General features: G+C 45.8%; 1 protein-coding gene across 1 annotated transcript in view; it reads right to left on the bottom strand.

The window, feature by feature from the left end:
- The window catches only part of HUNK (hormonally up-regulated Neu-associated kinase), a 103,413-nt gene that overhangs the window by 11,282 nt on the left and 72,725 nt on the right, over window positions 1-19,406 (bottom strand). The window contains exons 8-10 of the mRNA XM_006908267.2: window positions 13,014-13,149; window positions 8,185-8,347; window positions 4,687-4,770 (exon numbers count right to left, since the gene is read on the bottom strand). Of these exons, the coding sequence (XP_006908329.2) occupies window positions 4,687-4,770; window positions 8,185-8,347; window positions 13,014-13,149 (383 nt within the window). The remainder of the gene's footprint in view (window positions 1-4,686; window positions 4,771-8,184; window positions 8,348-13,013; window positions 13,150-19,406) is intronic.

The following is a 19,406-nucleotide window of genomic DNA, read 5'->3' as shown; positions in this document are numbered from 1 at the left end:
TCAGTGAGTTTTCTCAAACAGCAAAAACACGCCTGGAAATGGCACCCAGATCAAAACCCAGAACCCACCAGCACCTTCCTTCCCCCAGCCATGTCCCCTTCCAGTCCCCAAGGTAACTGCCATTCTGATTTCTAACAACATGGACTGTTTGACCTGATTCCAAGCTTAATTTTTAAAAGTCGTATAGATTTTGAAATAAGACACAAAGTGAACATTTTAATATTTTACCTTTAAACTTACAGTCTTCATTACGAGTTGGATTATATTCCCCCCAAATTTATATGTTGGTGTCCTAACTCCCACGACCTCAGAATGTGATCTGATTTGAAGACAGGGTCAGGACGAGCCCGCCATGTTCCCTTCAAAGTTTAGGAAGAGTGGGGCGTGTGAAAGCTCACTCTCCTTTGCCCTTTAGAAGGGGACCTGTGGGTGTGACCTTGACAGAGGTGATCAAGTTAAAATAAGGTCATTAGGGTGAGCCCTAATGCAATGTCACTGGTATGCTTACAAATAGAGGGAAATTGGACACAGACACACACATGGAGGACGCCATGTAACGATGGATGTGGAGACTGGGGTGATGCTTCTACAAGCCAAGGAACCAAAGATTGCCAGCAACCACCAGAAGCTAGGCGAGAGGCATAAAAGAGAGTCTCCCATACAACCTCAGGGGAACTCGGACCTGCTGACACCTTGACCTCAGACTTCTGGCCTCCGGAACCATGAGAAAATACATGTCTATTGTTGAAGCTGCCAGTCTGCGGTACTTTGTCACGGCAGCCCTAGCAAACTCACACAGTCCCTCTGCCACCCTCCACGCGGCTTTTCTTCCAAAACTGCACTATATTACTCTGACACTACAGAGAAGCCCTCCTGGTTCTATTTTACATTCTTCTACAAATGAACACGATTTTTAAGGACTTTAACAAAAATGGCTCCTGGCTCCACGTGGCTTTAATAAACCAATTTAAAAGTGATAGCTGCCCGGCCTCAACCCCCATGGTCCTCAAGGGTCCCCATTTTTAGGAAGGGGAGTCCCTGGGGCCCCTGGCTGAGGTGTTCTTTGATGAGACATGTGTCCTACTTTTACAGACATATCCTCTGCCTTTGACAGGAAGAAGAGGTGGAGAAAGTGGCCAGGTCGTAACAGTGCAGCAGTGACATCCCAAGAGGGAAGGTTTGTCAATTTAATTCAGCTCCTCTGTCTCCTAGGAGAAGAGGAAGGGGAATTGGAAAGAACGAAGAGGGCCGCCTGCACTCGGTGTGGGGACACGGCCCTGCGCCAGCTTCGGCACAACCTGAAAGTTCTAGCCACCACCCCGTCTCCCCACCTACCCCCTTCCCTGCCGCCTGGCGGCTTCTCCTCCTGGACCAGCTGATGGTGATGGGAAAAGGACCCACAGAGGCTGAGTGGGCGTCGCCTGGAAAATCTGGGCTCTTCGGACTTTCGTCACGCTTTTCCGAACTGGCCCCATTCCACTTTCCAGGTGCCAAAGGGGACTAGCGACAGCCTGGAATTTAATTAATTAGCAGGAGCATCGCTGCACTTCGGCGAAAACAAATGGGTCACAGAGAATTGAAACGCTCTTTTCCCACTGGTGACCCTATTTAAGCTCTAACCGTTAAATATTTCAACAAATGTTTTAAACTACGAATTTGGGGGCCAAACAAAATAATCATCTAAGAAAAACCATCTGGATGAAAAAAGAGGCCACTTTTCCATCACACTTCTGACACTTTCAAGCACATGACTGTAGGGGGTTGGGAACGAGGGCAGTTAAAGACATGGGTATCGGCAAAGTGGCTTAGAGGCCACTTAGGGCACACGCATAGGGGCACTTGGTTGGTACATCAAAGTTTGCATTGTTACTTGAGGCCCTAAAGAGCCAAATGCAATCAAGAGGCAGGAGGTCCTACCAGTGACTTCTGCCTCCTCTGGACGCCAGCCGAGGTGACTACCCTCAGAGCGAGCACCCGTAAGAGGTCCCTCCCGCCTTCGGGCATGGTCATCTGGTGATGATAGTGCGACATGCGCACTGTGTTGCAGGTGTCCCCTCTGCTTTAATCAAGCTAGCCGTCCCGCCTGGAATGTTCCACCTGCTCCAGGTGCTGTTCCAATTCTGTTTTCTGAGGTTCGGGTCAAGGTCCACTTGATTCTTTCATTTGTTTATATAGCAAATATTTATTGAGCACCTACTGTGTGCCTGGCATTGCGCGGGCTCCAGGAACACTGTGAGGGGCAAATGGGACACAGTCCCTGCTCTTACAGAACTCATAGTCCACGGTAGGGGAGAGACAGTCATCAAATAACCCCAAACTAAAGAAACTCTGCAAATGGGTCAAGCCCCAGGATGCAGCATGCGGTATGACAGCCTGTACTGAACAGACGTGACCTGATGGCAGAGGTCCATGAGGAAGTGACCCGGCCTGAGGATCTGAAGACACAGACATTAACCTGGCAAAAAAGGGGTGAGGGGAACATCCTAAAACGGGGAACAGAATGTGCACAGCCCTTGCAGCTCAGAGAACTCAGAAATCTGAAGGCCCGAGGGACTGAGCACAAAGCAAGAAGCCAGTCCAATTGGTGACATGGTGGCCACGTCACAGAGTTTGCCTTCCATGTGAAGGAAGCCTTCAAAGATCTTGAGCAGGGAAGGGACATGATCCAATAGCTCACTCTGGCTAGCATGTGAAGAGAGTGGCAGGCAGTCATGGGGAAGCGGAGACCAGTTAGGAGGCTGTGAAGGAGGTTCCGGGGAGAGGTGATGGTGGCTGCGCCCAGGGCCGGAGGATGGGGAAAGGAGAGGGGTTTGAGAGCTTTAGGAGTCAAATTAGCAGAACTCGGTGACAAACTGGCTCTGGGGGTGAGAGGAAAGAATGACATGGACGCCTGGGTTTCTGTCCTGTACTGAGGGTGGGGCTGCCATTTAGAGACAGAGACTGGGGGTGAGGGGGGAGGCTGGTTTCAGGCACGCCACATTTGAGACACTTTCATTCACGCAAAGGAGGTTTGGTAAGCAATTGGCCAGAGGGGCTTGGGGCTCAGGGGAGTCTGCTCCCTCCACCACCTCTGCTCCCCGGCTCTGGCCAAAAGCCATGGGTGGGCTTGCAGCTCAGCCCTGCCCACACAGCCACCCTCTGAAAGTTCATCCCCTGTCCTCATCATACTGGGGCCTCGCCCATCTCGCCCATCTCCCGGATGGAGGCCTGAAGTCTGGGGTCAAGGTTAAGGCCACCCTGGCTGCTCTGAATCCACACCCTCTCCTCTTTCCCCCACCTTCACTCCTCCCCGGCCCCAGAGGCCAGGTCCTCTCCTCTTCACGGCCAGGGCCATCGACAGACGTCCATACTCGCTGTCTTCACGTCCCCTCTCGCCACTCCCCCTAAATCCGGGAAATCTCCCTTCTGCCTCTGCCACCTCCACCAAGCTGTCTCCTCTGAGGTCTCCAGGATGACCAGCTGCTCAGCTGCCCCATTGTTTTATACTTGACCTTTCCCGTGGCCTTCCTGGCATGGTTCCCTCCCGGGTCCCCCCCCCAGGGTGGCCCCGTCTCTGTCATCCATGTCTCCTCTGCCCCCTAAACTCACGGCATGCCCTAGGCTGCCCGGATCAGACAGCTGCGTCCTTCTCTCCTGGCCTGGACATTCAAGGTGGCCCCTTCCCTGTGGTCCTGCCACATTTACATGTACCACCCGACAGCTTAGGACTCGGACATTACTGGATTGTCCAGGCCGTGTCCCTCTTGCTGTCTCTTGCTGCCGTGGAGCACTCAGTTTCCACCTCCCTGCAGCCTTGTGCTCAAGAAAAACCCAGAAGCCCTTCCCTCCCTGGTGACATGCGAGGCTTGTGGAATCAAGATGAAAACTCTGAGCCGGAAATCGGAAGGGGGAAGCGGAAGCGGACAGGCCCACCGGCTTCATGCAGGGCACGTGGCAGAGGCTCCGGAGAGGGACTGGGAAGGCAGAGGGGCCCCACTTGACAAAACGGCGTGTGAGGAGTCCCAGTGTAGGGGGCGGGGGATGGGGGATGTCACCTTCTGCTCCTGGCCCGGGACCTTAAGTTCCCAGGCACGATCTCTTTACAAGCATGTATGTCGGGTCCAAATTTTGGATAATTTGCCATATGATACTCGTGTTTACTCTGAAATCAAAGAACCTTGGTGTTTCCTCTCAGGTGTGTGCCAGGTAGCATCAATTCACCAGGGACAGCAGAATAGAAAACCGAGCTTTCGTCGAAAACTTTTTTCCTTTTCTTTACCTTACTTTCTTCTCCCAATGCCAAGTGTTACGTTCCTTTTAATTTCTGAGCATCTCATTTTTACCTTTTGGAGATCTGACAGTGGCTTCCAGCTTCGGCTGCCCCGTGGAATCAGCCTGGCATCTTCCAAATAACACTGACACCTCCCCCCCACCCCCGCCGCCGCCCCCAATCTCACCCTGAGATTCGACGGAGTTGCTGGGAGGTAGGCCCAGGCATCCGGGTGTTTAAACGCCCCGAGCGATTCTAACATGCGGCCACAGGTTGAGAACCACAGTGTGGAGGCTGAATGATGATGGCTCCACTGTAAACCATTTGCCTTTCTCTACTTCTGTGTCCCACAATAATTGGTTTCCTTTCCACTCTCCCCTCAAAATGAAAATCCAAACCTCCTCAGAGGTCCTGGACTCGGCTCCGGGGTCACTCACCTCACAGGGCTCTTTGGTGGGCCTGCACTTTTCTATCTGGTAGAGCTGGGTCTTGCAGCAGACACTGTCCTGGATGTCAGGTTTCTGCCAGAGGAGAAGAGAAAAAAGCACTGATGGCTTCACTCGCAAGAAATAGAAATGTCCGTTAAACAGTCATTAATTTTTAAACCGGTGTTTGGCTGACAGAGAAACCGGGTGGCAAGCCAGTTAATTGCAATGGAAAGCCTCATCCAAGGCAGCACGAAGCCTGGAGACAGAGCCCCGGCCCAGAGTCAGGAGACCTACTTATGTTACTGGCTCTGCCAGCAAAGGGCCCAGGTGGCCCTGGGCAGGTCAGCGCTCCTTGCTGGCCTTGGTTCTTTCGCCTGTGCAACGAAGACTATCTAAGATCTGAAAGCAGAAACCAAACATGTGAGCTGGGAAGAATAATTTATTTTACTAAACTGCTAAATAGGATACAGATCACTCATTTGCTTATTTAGAAACAGCCCTAGTCCCTGTCTGCCCCCTGCCCCAGCCCAATAAAAGTCACAGCAATTCACGATGTAGCTAAAAGAAGAAGGTGGACAACAGCACCCAAATGATCTAGGGGCATGAGTTAGGTGTGACTCCATCTGGAGACAGGGGAAAATTAAATGACTGATGAATTAATTTATCAACCAACAAATATTCACAGAATGTCCTTACATTATCTCCAAATTAAAATCCGTGCTTCTTGGCTTTAGAAAAAGGAAAGTAGCTTTGTTTTCAAAATTATACATGAGTTGTTAGTAATTGGTTGATGAGATTAATAACTGGGACAGTGCCTACAGTGCAATTAAATTAGCCACATGTAGAAATTACTGAGAGGCCCAGCTGTAGTTGTCTGTGGGGATTAATTCACTCCAGTTAAAAGCAGCCACTCGCCGGGAGAATTTGAGATCTTGCTTTCTGACATATCATCAGTTTGGCTCAAATAAACTCTTATAATAATTAAAAAAAAAAAAAAAAAAGCATCCACTTTCCTAGACATTGGTTGTCAGACCAGGTATGTCCTATGATTTAACGGTTAAGTGCAAAAACAGACACAATAAAGTAAGAACCTTCTCCAGTTAGAACTCCATTAGCTGAGTTTCCAAGAAACCTTCTCAGTAGACAAAGTCATGCTCCCACCGCAGCCCTGAAACCCTGATGCTGGGCAGAGTGGAGGAGCAGAAATATAGCAGATGGCAAGACATCCAGACAAATCAAGACGGGGCCTCAGAACCGTGGACAAATGTCTCTCTTGCTTGGGATAAGCCAGCCGCATGAATATTGAGGAAGCGTGTGAGTAGCCAAGTTTGTATCACAGATGTGGAGGTAGACACAGGGAAATAAGTATTTAAAAAACTAAAGCCCCTCCATCTTATTGATCGGCATCCCCCAAAAAACTAGTTCTACCCAAAGGAGAAGGTTTGAATCTGCAAGCTTACTCAGGAAAGTAGCAATGTCATCTTAAAAATGTGAAATCATGAACTTTACAGTCAGTTCCATAGAAACATTTTCAGCGTGTTGATCTTCTCTTCCTTTTACTTAATAATTTAAATTCTTAACCATTGCCCTCTGCTGTGATGATCCCAAAGGGTGTGACTTGAACCCATACGAGCGAAAAAATTGTAAGCAGGCACATACAATCTATTCACATTTATTTACAAATTATAATCCTGTAACGCTGTACTAATATGTATATTATAAAATATGTAATAAAATAAAAATTAAAAATAAGAAAGAAATGAGGGACATTGGGTCTTCTTATAAAAGAGAAATTAAAAAACAGCTTCAAGTCCAACTGTCTTTTAAGTTTATGGTCATAAACTGTCTTTTAAGAACAGAGAACCTCTGCATGGCACAAGAAATTTTCATAATCACTCCTTATCCATAATAAATGATATAAATAATACGCTATGTGTCAAAGGTCCTACCTCTCTGGCCTCAGTTTCTCTCCTGCAGTAGCTTTCCTGGGACCGTGGCACTATCTCTAAAATCTAGCCTCAAAGCTGCGTATTTTTGCCCATCGGAATTGTTGTCCCATCTCTGCTTACACGGGGCACATTTTTTTTCCTCCATAAAACATTGCTCTTATGTTTAAAAGCCTATTACTGTTGAGAGTGTTTCTTCTCATGTACATCTTTCCTTTGGTGGTTCACCCAAAAAAGTAATTGAGGAAAATTTCCTGTTGACGCAAAATCTAGCAAACACCCAAAGCTGAATCAGCTTAGAAACATCTGTATTTTTTCATCCAGCTGTTTCACAAACCTCCTGTCGCGCTTCTTCATCTATTTAGCGATGTTTTCTAGACATCTCCCAAATCTATTCACTGAAGAGACAGACTCAGACCATCTCGTCTTCTGAGCATTATTTTGGTCACTTCCGCCATGGCAGGGAGAATATCATTTCCCCAATTGTGGGTGGATTTTCATCTTTACCTCTAACACAGAAACCTCACAAAAGGTTTCTGAGCCTGTTGTTTAGTGAGATTTGGTGAAATGTTAAGCAGGCTATCACATGACTTTAAATAGCACTGAACAAATTCTAGAAGTTCATCTTCCTGTTCTGGATTCTAAATGTCTCCCTAACAGTGATGACCCCCACGATCAGATCTCAAGGTGCCGTACGCACAGGGCGAAGGTCATCCTTCACGACAGTGAGCACGAAATCAAATTTCGAGTTTCCTGACAATGTTGAATTTCTGAGGTGGAATTCCCGTCAGCCCCCGCCATCTGGTCAGCCCCCACCATTCCGAGTAGAAGAAGCTGGAAGAGTGATATGCAGAATCTATACTGCCTCGGATGCAATATTATCTGCAGAATTATTTTTAAGCCATTGTCCACGTGGAGGAGATGATTTAATCAAAACTAAATCCTGGATGCCAAAGCACGTAAATTCCCTTACCCAGGCACACATGAACTGCTTGTGGCAGAAGGATGAAGGTGACCAAAGCGTGAGGGTACCACCGTTCACCCCAGGATATAGGACTCTCAGCTGTACCTCACGTAACCCAGGTCACCTGGAGTCTCTGACACCCAGACTGAGAGAAGAAGCCAGGGTCAAGCTAGGGAAGCTCAATTTCATTCTTATTTTCTGGACAAGTACATGTAAACAGAGGCTTTCTCCAATACCATATTTTAGAGGCGATTTTCATAACCACACAAGTCCCCAATGCCTCTATTGTGGGGACCCCAAGGAGCTACAAGGCAGCAGAACAAAAAGGGCAGAAGAGAAGCTTAAGGGAAAAGAGGACTGAGCCTTTCACAAGTCTGCCCAGAGCTGAACTCTGTGGGAGAATATTGGAAAAACACGTCCGATAAAAAGCGCCAGCTACCTGAGAAGCAGGTTTTGCTATTTTATCCCACGTTCAGGAAACTCATCGTCACATCAGTTTAAATGAACAGCTTAGATCAAGTGTCAGCACCTAGGAAACGCTTGAGTGTAAGAGCTCCTTTTTCCACAGACAGAAACCGCCATTAGGGCCCCACTTACCCCTGACAAATAGCGCTCGAGTTTCTTGTTTAAGAGGAAGTAGATGGCAAGGATGTGGCAGGCGCGATTGGAGAGCACGGTGTTGATCACGTCGCTGTTCTTGTAGCCCAGCTTCTCGGTCATGTGCAGCACCACGCTTGGGCTCAGATCTTCCAGGGAGATCCTGCGTGGCGGAGGGACAGAGAGCCGGTCACTTCTCCGCCTTCACAGAGAGGCTCCGGGCTCCTTGGTGATGCCCACAAACATGGCCACACAGGGCAATCGGGTCTACTCATTCAGTCACCCCTTCGTCCACTTGACTTTTTATGATGCGAAGTTTCCCATACACAGAAAAGTAAAGGATCAGCCTAGCTGTACCCAACACCTGGAGGTACACATTGTTAACACTTTGCCATACTTGTTTGATTGATTGATTTGTCACTGAAGTATTTTGCGTCACAGACATCATGACATTTCATCCCTGAACGCCCGGTGTGCCTCTTTAAAAATATAGGAGATCTTCTGCAGAGTCACAATATCGTCAACACACCTGACAAAATTTTAGTCATGTCTTAATATTCTCTAATCTCTAGACTATATTCAGATTTCCCCAGGTGTCCCCAAATTTCTTCACAATTTGACATTCTTTCCTTAAAATGTACTTATTGGACCTGGGTGGAGGCCACACTAGAGTTGGGTGTAAGTCAGGCAGGGAAAGGAGAGTGTACAGGAGCCAGCCCAGACCGTGTGTAGAGGAATGGCGTGAGTTCACAAGTTCACAAATACAGAATTTGTGGCTCAGCTGTAAAGCAGGGTACTCAGAGTACAGGTTAAAGCTTCTTCGCAGGAATATTATGAAGATAAACTCCTTGAGATAAAGTACCAAAGAAACACCAGGCATTCATTTATCCACTTATTCATTCATTCATTCATTCATTCATTCATTCAACAAGTCCTTGCCCCATGGAGTTCACAGCCCAGTGGAGAAGAGAGAAAATACATTCATTTAGTCTTCACGACAGTCTTATGAGTGGGTACTATTACTATCCCCATTTTATACATGAAGAAACTAAAGCCCACAGCAATGAAGCATGTGCCCACGGTCACACAGGCAGGAAGTAGCCACTCCAGAATTCAACCCCCTGGAAGCCCAGCTCAGATAAGATGCTAGACCTCTACACTCACCGCCTCTCAGATAAACAGATACTCTGAACGACTATGGAGAACAAGAAAGCAGGCTGAGAAGTATAGAGCATGTGTGTTGGTAGCAGAGGGTGCGTCATCAGCTAGAACATTCTAAATCCCTTAAGAAGATACAAATAGGGCACTCTGTGAGCAGAAGGCTAGTACATCTGGCTAGAAAGCTCTGTAACCCCCGTCGGAGTGTGCGAAGACATTTTTGATAGATTCCCAGAACCATAACGGCCCGAGAAACCACACAGTACAATCTCTTATTGGTAAGAGAAGAGGAAGCCCACCTGCCAAGTTCATAGGCCAGTTGGTAGGGGCGGAATCAGCAGACCGAGGTCAGCGGACCCTCTTCCGCCACTTGTCAGTGTAACTCGTGTCACCACTCCCTCTCCTGAATTTGACTAAGTGCCATTCAAACAAAATGCACCCAAGGAACCATGAAATCTACCTTCCTCACTCCTGTTTGGCCACAAAATCACAAATTCTAGATAATGGGTAGGAAGAGGGTTGGAATGAGAATGGTAAAAAACTGTGAAAAAAGAATACCATTACTTTACGACTGCCAAAACACTTAACACATAAGTCTCTGTTGTTTGAAACTACCTGGTAATGCTTGTGTGGGAGTGACCCCGCCCCAGCCAATCAGACCACAGGCACTGGACCCCATTCCTGGAAAACCAGACTACTGCCATGAACCTTGACCTTGGCCAATCGGCCACGGCCTCATGGGCCTGCCGCAGCCAATCAGACCACTGTTGTGTGCCCTGATCTTGGCCAGTACAATCACAGCCTCATGGCCTCACCCCTGACCAATCAGAGGATGGGCCTGGCGATCCTACCCCTGGCCAATCAACCCACCACCACACTTAGTTGGCCCCACCCTCTACCAGGAGCCGGCTCCAGAAGGGAGAGCGCTCTGGATGTGGGGTGCCACCAGGGTGGGGCTAGGAGGAGGACGTGAGAAGAAGGTACATGAGCAGGGGCAGACACCCCATCTCTGCCTTTTACGTCCTTTCTCTTCAAAACAGGAGAGCTGTGCCCAAACAGACTGCCAAGTGACTCCTGACCGAGAGTCATATTTTAAACATTCTTCAATAAGCATGTATATATTTGGTGTCTGCCAATATCAGTCATTGAATTGGTATTATCGCTCCATGTTTGGATGATATAGACAATAGTAAAATATTCCAGAACACTAGATATAATTCTGAATAAATCCTCAGAAAAGCCATCTGTATGCCACTTTGGTTTAACTCCGTCCTGTGTTACCAACGACCTCCTTGCCTTCCCACCCTCTCCAGAGCTAGCTCGAGGCCTGGGAGACTCTCCAAGCCCAGGTAGGGAGATGGGAGGCAGCCCTGCACACGGCAAACATCTGCTGAGTAACTGGCATGAACACGTACTATAAAAAGTTTACCCTTAAAGACATTTTGCTCTTGCCTTTTGGAGATCAACTTGGAGGCTCAAATGACTTAACAAGTCTTTCTAGAAGAGTGATATAAAACACGAGACCTTTATTTTCTTTCTTTCCCAACAGAAAAACACTGACAACCTCTAAAATAATTAAATCTGGGGCTGGGTATGTTGGGAAGCTATAAAATATACTTTATAAAGAAAATATTTCTTAGGTTACATGTTCTTACTCCATTTATCTGTGGGTGGTAAAACCAGCAAAATAATTATCATTTTCCCCCACTTTAAACGTTTTTTAAAATATTGTAAATCACGTGTGCTCCCCCCAACAGCTGAGAATTCCAGTTTCATTACTTAAAAACTGAACAATGATTTGCCTCCAGTATGAGTTATAGGCCTTACTTACATAAACAAAAGACATTAAGCAGTGTTTTCTTTAATATACAAGATCTTAACCATTTTTACAATCTACCTAACTAGTTCGTATGCAGCGCTTATGCTTCTGACCAATTCTAAGTTCAAAAATCTTAATCTGGACAAACCAGTTAGAATACTTGAGTTTAAATTTTAATCTACAAAAGCCAGTCTACAATCGGTGGAAAAGCTACAAAATAAGACACCACAGCATGATCCTTTTTGAATGAAGATTTGCCCAACAGGGAGGGGAGACCGCACTTCTAATACCAGCTCCACCTCCTTCAGCAGCTGCCATGTTGAGTGGATTGATCACGCTCATTTAGATCGTGATTATATTAGCTTAATGACTAATTTGGCTGCCACCCGTGTACCTTCCCTTTAACAGAAAGGGGACCTGTGTGCTGCTCTCATTATGAGCATCGGTGACAAAGCATGGCCCCTCAGTTCTGCTTTCCGTCTCACATTGGGGTAATATTTCTGGTGTCCGTTTCAGATACTGGCCCAAATCGAGCTGGTGTTGGAAAGCAGCAGTTTATTTCCAGGTTCCCCTGGTAACCTAAGTAACTTAGACTTTAAATTACCTCCCATGAGTCAAATGCTAGAATTCTAGATGGCAACCACCTCATCTAAGACTGTGGCGAGTGTAAGTTTGACCCAGTAGCACGAACACAGACACCGGGAATGTCTACCTAGACCCTCTCAAGTTCTTCTAGAATTTCCACCTGAAGGCAGAGTTCTGCTGGCCCATCTCATTTGGAGAAATCAGCATTACAGCTTTCATAAGGATCGGTGGAAGATTCCAGATCTTCCTGGGCATTTTGAAAATATGATCGCAGAAGACCCTCTTTCCTTGCCCTGCCTCTCCCCGACTTGTCCCCCTTCATCAATGGTTCTCTTGGTGTCACTGACCTGGGCCACTGCAGTTCTAAGGAAGGAGGAGCCAATGTGGATGCCAATCTCCTGGATGTCTGGCCTCCATGTCTGCTCATTTCCTCACTTGGGTTAGTTATAGCCATACGTTAAATGAGTAGAAAGAAGTATAAGGAAATGTTTTCTTATGCTCGGCTTCAACTCTGCAGTCAGCACCCCAGCATAGAGTGCTGGGTGTCTCCCTGCTGTGGATTCCTGTCTGTAAGCTCTCCTTAAAGATTCCACCTCATGGAATCTGCTAACGCGCCCCGAAGCTAATGACTCCTTCCATTGCCTTTACTTCCCACCCCCGAAATTTTAAGGCAGTGGATTGACTTAGGGCTGAGATAAACATCAGTGCAAAGAAGGGGCAGAGGAGGAGCTCAAGGGGTGGGTTGAAAGGGGACAGATGCAATTCCACTGGATTCTGAATGATGCTGGCAGGAGAATCCGTGGGTGGACAACACACACACACACGCACACGCACACGCACACGCACACACACATGCATACTCATTCAGACCATAGCTAGTCTAAAGGATCCTTTTGTACAAATTAGAAACAGGTACCTCTCTGGGAAGAAATAGCCCTCTGTAGCAGGTTTGACAAGGTAAGTGTGGCCTGGATTTCAGCCCCCACCCACCTCTGCCGGGCATCCCCTGTAGGGCACACGGGATGGCCCGTCTACACATCCTCTTGAGCACTGAAGTGGCTTTGTCCATGGGCGTGTGGGCACGGGATGGCCCGTCTACACATCCTCTTGAGCACTGGCTTTGTCCATGGGCATGTGGGTGCGAAGCGGGGAAGGACAGCCAAGAGGAAATGCAGCTTGCCCTTGAATCACACATGGCTTCCTGTCCAGAACTATTCAGGGCTTCTGACCCAAGAAGGGGGTCCCTCTGTTGTGTGCACTTGATTACCTGTTGGGATAGGTGACATTATATGGCACTTTGCCCATGTAATTCTCATTAAGCCAGCGATTCGCCAGTGCTTGCTGAATGTTGGGCCTCTTCACAGGATCCGGCTCCAGGAGAGAGCGCAGGAAGTTGATGGCTCCTGTGAAAACATTCGGCAAAGAACACACCAGTGTTACAGGCTAAACGTAGATGCCACTGAGACTCAAGGCACATGACCCACCACCTCTCCTGAGCCACTGCCAGCACTGATCTAGTCTCTGAATCTCTGGGTGCCACAAATCCAAAAAGTCTAAAATCTCAGTTCAAGCAAGGCAGCTGGTACATTGTAAAGTAAGCAGCATTTTGGGTCTCCAATGCCCTGCACTTCCTAGTACAACCTGTGACCTTTTCTTGTGATCCACCCAAAAGGTGAGCCAAAGAGATGTTCTATTCACAGGCTTGAAGGGATGAAAGGAAGTGAAGAGAAGATGCTTGATCTCAAGGTAGGTTTCTGAGCACTTGGAAAGGAACTAGGGTAAAGGTATTCTAAATTAGACGCTAACTTGTCCCTCACTGTGTGACACCCTGAGTCTCAACAGACCAGAGAAGTCCTGTTTTCTTTCTGGTCCTTTGTTTTAAAACCATTCTCCATGGCCGCCAGGTTAGTCCCCAGACTCTGAACTGATGGTGCAGCATGCAGACCGGAGAGGGCCTATGCCCACTTGGCTGAGCCAATCAGGCTGATATAACGCCAGACAGCCAGTTTTCGCTAAAGTGTTAAGTAAACTCTAACAGCGACTCGAGTTTTAAAATTCAAGTTCATATACAAAGTTCCGGCCAGCGCCACACCATAAACACCCATCTATTCAATGGCCTCTCTCCTTTTGTGCTGTCCCTCAAAATGATGAAGCTGCTTGAATGCAAAGTATGCCAAGAAGGTTTGTCTTTCTTTTTCAGCCTATCAAAGTCTGCTGCAAAGTCACTGAGCATGGTGGATAAGGAAAGAATATGAGAAACAACTACCGAGCTACAAAATCTCCACAGCCCCTTGCCCTTCCAGCTCAGGCAAAACCCATTTTGTCAGATGCCCTGGGTCTCCTTTTATTAAACATTTACAGAGCATCTGCTGTCCACCCAGACACTAGGGACAGAAAGCTGGTTCATCTCTAGGTAGAATATTTGCATCCTGCAAGATTTATAAGAATGGAGACAACTGCATGACGTGGAAAAATATATCTATAATGCACATGAAGGTTACAGGCTCCAACATTGTTCAGCATGAGAATATTCATGTCATCATTGGAACAAAGAATGCCAGGGATGCTTCAAAATGGTCTGTTTTGCTGGAGTTGTGGGACCATGATATTTTCCTATTCTATATTCCTTATTTTGTGCAGCATTGTTATATAGTCTTTACAATATAAAAACATTCTTTTCCATAGTTTTGTACATGATATCTAATTTTCAGTATGTCAAATAACAGATCTTGGAAAATCATCTTCATTTGCTTAGTCCCCAAACTTTTCTATCCTTTGCTCCAAAGCTATTTTTCAGTTTTCTAAGATAATCTAACCTTCTGAGGAAAAGTCATAAAAATTCTCACTTTCTCACAGGCTTTAGTTGTCATTTTAAAACTGTCCTTTACAGAATGATGAGTGTTTCCTATCAACCATTTTCTGCAACGTAGAAATGAAGCCATCAAAAAAGGGGCTAATTGTGGTGCCAGGATCAACCTCCCAAAAAACAACTTTTGCTAGATCATGCCACCAGGTAACTCCTCCAGGTGAGTTCCCATACAGTTGACGAGGTCACCGGAAGGTCGTTTCTCTTTAAAAATGTAGTAGATAAAAAGACATGTGTAGACACCAAAGCAGTCGTGAGATACATTTAATATTCTAAGTTTTATAGCTGAGTCTTCAATGGTCTGAAAAGCAAACGGATCTCCAAAAAGAGGGGTTCTCCTCCTTCTCTCAACTCCCTTACATTACAAGAGTCAGTTGGATGCTTAATCGGGCACATGTTTTGGTTAAAGAAAAAAAGATGTGGGCTCAATGAACTGATACTGATGCTTCTGAGACATCCCTGTCGCTTACCCACGAAGGACCTGGACAGCAAATCCAGGCTACTGCCAGGTCTCTTCACAGTATCATTAACGAGGGGAGCTAAAAACAGACTGGATGTGCGTTTTTTGTTTTTTTTTTTCTATTTTCAGAACCAAATGCTCTGCATCTTCACGAATTGCTAATGAGCCCAAGTAATTTTAGTTCAACTCTTTACCGACAAATTTTATTACTTCGGACATTACAAACATTGCATTATCCTAAAGACATTAAAGACATCCTTAGAGCTCTCCGAAGTTTGCATTAGGGTCCTGAAAATCCTTATGACTCATGAGCCAAAGGGATTAAGATAATTCTTCACTGTCCTGGAGAGCCGTGGCGGGCACGGCCAGCCATCACATGCCACTCTTCCGAGCTAGGTAGGACATGGGCTCTCCACTCAGGCCTGAGAGTGGGGGTGACCGACAAGGGGTGGTCCCTCTCCATACCCCCCATCTTTGTACAGCACACACTTTTGTGCAAAACCTACTTTCCTTCATGAGGCATCAGCTTTCCAAAGTCTGAACCAGCTTGTGCGAGCACCTTGACCTGTGCCAAGGGAAAGGGCCACAGGACGCAGAGCCATCAGACTTGTTGCATTAGTGGAGCCCATTGGATGCAAGTAGAGTCCCATCCCCACCCGAAGTTCCTTCCTCATCACCTCCCTGGGAAAGCAGCAATGACAATGATTTGACAGCTGAGACTTCTCAGAAATCTTAACTGGCATTGGCTCAATCCTCACAAATGCTAACGCCTCATCTGCAGCTTCGCTTCAGTGACTACACATTACAAAACCTCTTGATCTGAAGGGATTGTTCGGAATGTATTATAAGTGCCATCACCGAAGTGTAGTGATAAAAAGGTAAGCTGTCTGAAAAATGTGTAAACCACGAAAGGCGTTCGTGACTCTGTGATATACAAGCGCCAACAAGCAGAAACAGACACTGTCTAGAAGCGAGAACTGGAAAGGCCCCAAAAGCTTAAGTTTTCAAACTACAAACGGTCCTTGATTTACGACTGTTCGGCTTGTGATTTTTGGACTTTTCGACAGTGTGAAAGCGATACACATAATAAATTACATGAGACAGTCAACACTTTAGTATAAAATAGGCTTTGTGTTAGATGATTTTGCCCAGCTGCAGGCTGAGGCAGCTGTTCTAGGCATGTTTCAGGTAGGCGGGGCTAAGCTATGCTCGGTAAGTTAGGTGTATTACATGCATTTTCAACTTACAATATTTTCAACTTACAATGGCTTTATCAGAACATAACCCCATCGTAAGTTGAGGAGCATCTGTACGTGGTAAAAATGAAGGACAATTCTTCCAAAGCATGCACGATGTACTCACAAGGACAACAATGTATATTTTTCAACTCAAAGTTGGCAAAAATTCTTCCAACTTAATCTGAAAAAAGTATACTATTAAACAATAGACGTGAAGAAGTCGTTATACATATGAGTGACAGAATCATTACATTTATAAGACGTGTTCGTGGGACACTTAATAAAATGGCGTGTTTTCAATTTGGGCAATTCAATTTTGATGTTAGTCAAAACATAAGGGCAACAGATAATACCACCAAATCTCGGGTGGGGGAATGGTGGCAGTGGCATCTTATACTAAATAAAATAAGGCAAAAAAGAGAAAAGAGTAGAGTACAGTAGTAAAATCCAGTTTGGGTGGGTTCAAGCAGACATAAATTCAAAAATAGAGAAGGTACCTAATCTCGCTGAGACTCAGTTTTGTCCTCATTGATAAATTGGGAATAAGAGTACTTACCTGTGGTTATGAGAACAAGAGAGATAGTATGAAAAGCACTCACACATGGCCATTCGATAAACAGCAGCTACTCTTGTTTACTGGTAAACGAGTATTTGGGGATGTAAACAGATGGTATAAAGGAAGGTGGCTCAGGCTGGTTGGAAGGGAGGAGAGATAAACTTGGTGGGGTGCAAAGGCAAAGAGTTGGAGAAACAGGGGGCTGTCCGAAGGGCAGTGGCAGATCCCCAAAACGGAAGTCATTCGCTCAGGAAACAAGATAAGATGCCTTATCTTCCTCAGCAGCTGGGGCGCAGCTACGGGCCCTACCACATCGGGCCAGTTCCCAGCCTGAGTAGTTGAATGAACCCGTGGGCTGCCTTCCCAGGCCACACGCTTGAACTCCAGAATCAGCAACCGAGATTCATGCACATCTATTTGTGCAAACACTATGTTTGATACCTGGCACAAAGGGTTAAAGCCCTAGTTGAGATATTTACATATCCCAATAGTAAAAATAATAATAATAATAATAATAATAATAATAATGAGGAGGTGGGGTCCAAAATTCCTTAATGTAAAATCAGATATAAAAATGCAATTCATGCTTGGCGAGCCAAGACAACAAATCCTGTAGGAATGTGAAGATCTTTAACAAGCACGCACAGAGCTTAAGGCCAAAGTCGAAACTGTCTGCTTGGAACAGGAGCTGTTCGAGGTTGGATACCAGCTCCAGTGATGCTGAAATCACTCGGAACATTTCTAATATGTCTTCTTTGGAATTTCCTTTGGTCTCTTTGTTAATTTCTTCAGGGGAGCACCGTTCACTTCTTTAGAGTAAATTTAATTTCTACAATCCGAAAACTATGAAGTCTGAGTCTAGTATTGGAGGTTGAAACCAGGTTGATTCTGAAGAGACTGATTTTCTCCTGTTGTTAATCTACCTGCCCTCCCCCTGCTGCCCGACCCGCCCCAGTGGCGATCACAGCCTGTTCCTCCTCCCACAGCCTATGCCCCATAAAGATGCTGTTCAACAGGTATTTCTGGCTTTCTGCATTCTAGACATATGGTAGGATTGCACTTTCCCAATCCCTTTATGTGGGTAAAGCCGTGTGATGTTTTAGAAAGTCAGGAGCTATGAGTGGAATGCTGGTAGAAGATTTATCTTCCTATGGTGGAAGGAAAGAAGAAATATTCTTCCTTACCAGATGTGTTTAAAGTGGTGACTGTACCGCAGGTCTGGAACCCTGACCGACTGGGATGGGAAGAACCTTTCAATCCTCCATCAGACTCTTGATAGATAAGTGGCATGAATGAGAAATAAATCATTGTCTTAAACCACTGAGATTTCAGGGCTATTTGTTACTGCAGCATAACCTGGCCTATCCTGACTAATATTCTGAGAAGAAGTTCTTCAGCTCCTCAGGATCTCGCTGGGATTCAAAATCTCTACCTTTTGCAGGCAAGGGGGTACAGACACCCTCCTATTGTCCTTTGTTATGAGTCCTGAGGACAAAACAGGCTCTGAACCATAAGAGGAACCCCAGAATCACTCTGAGAGACTGCTGTGAAAGACTGCATTTATTTGTAAACATTAAATCTTAGTAATTACCACAAGATACCATTAGACCCCTATCAGAATGGCTAAAATAAAAAAAACAGTGATAGTATTAAATGCTGGCAAAGTTGCAAAGAAACAGGATCACTCATCCATTGCTAACGGGAATGCAAAATGGTGCAGCCACTCTGGACAAGAGAGTGGCAGTTCCTTACAGAACTAAATGAGTGTCTATCATATGACCTGCAATTTCACGCTTAGACATTTGTCCCAGAGAAAGGAAAACATGTTCGCACAAAAACCAGTACGTGAACGTTGACGGCAGATTTCTTCGCCGTAGCCCAAAGCTGGAAACAACCCAATGTCCTCCAACGGGTGAATGATTAAACAAACTGTGATATATCTATACTTTGGAATTTTACTCGGCAATGAAAAGAAACAAAAGATTGATACGTGCAACAACTTGGATGGATCTCAAGGAAATGAGGCTGAGTGAAAAAAGCCATACATATAGCATTTTTGAAATGACAAAATTATAGTGATGAAGAACAGGTTAGTGTTAAGGAGAGAGGCAGGAAGGTGTCCATGGCTACAGAAGGGTAGCAAGGGGAATTCTGGTCATGGGACTAACTGTTCTGTATCTTGAACGTGGTAGTTGTCCTATGAATCTACACCCGTGATAAAATTGCATAGAATTAAATATACACCGACACACTCAAGTACATCCAATGTAAATAAGGTCAATGGATTTAATCAATGTCAGTTTCCTGGTGGTGATATTATACTGCAGTTATGCAATATATTACCAATGGGGTGGGTGGTGGGGAACTAGGTTAAGGCTGGACAGACCGCCATGATTTCTAGCAACTACATGTGACTCTACAACTACACCACAATAAAAAGGTTTTTAAAATTTTTATTTGTGAAAAAAACTATCTTTACTCTCTATCTCCTTATTATGATTTATTATATTTTCTTACATTTGCACTACCAAACATCACAC

Source organism: Pteropus alecto, unplaced genomic scaffold (assembly GCF_000325575.1).
Source record: "Pteropus alecto unplaced genomic scaffold, ASM32557v1 scaffold81, whole genome shotgun sequence".
In the NCBI taxonomy this organism is placed as follows: domain Eukaryota; kingdom Metazoa; phylum Chordata; class Mammalia; order Chiroptera; family Pteropodidae; genus Pteropus; species Pteropus alecto.
Note: the sequence above shows the minus strand (reverse complement) of the source record. Positions and strands in the feature narration are given on the sequence as shown.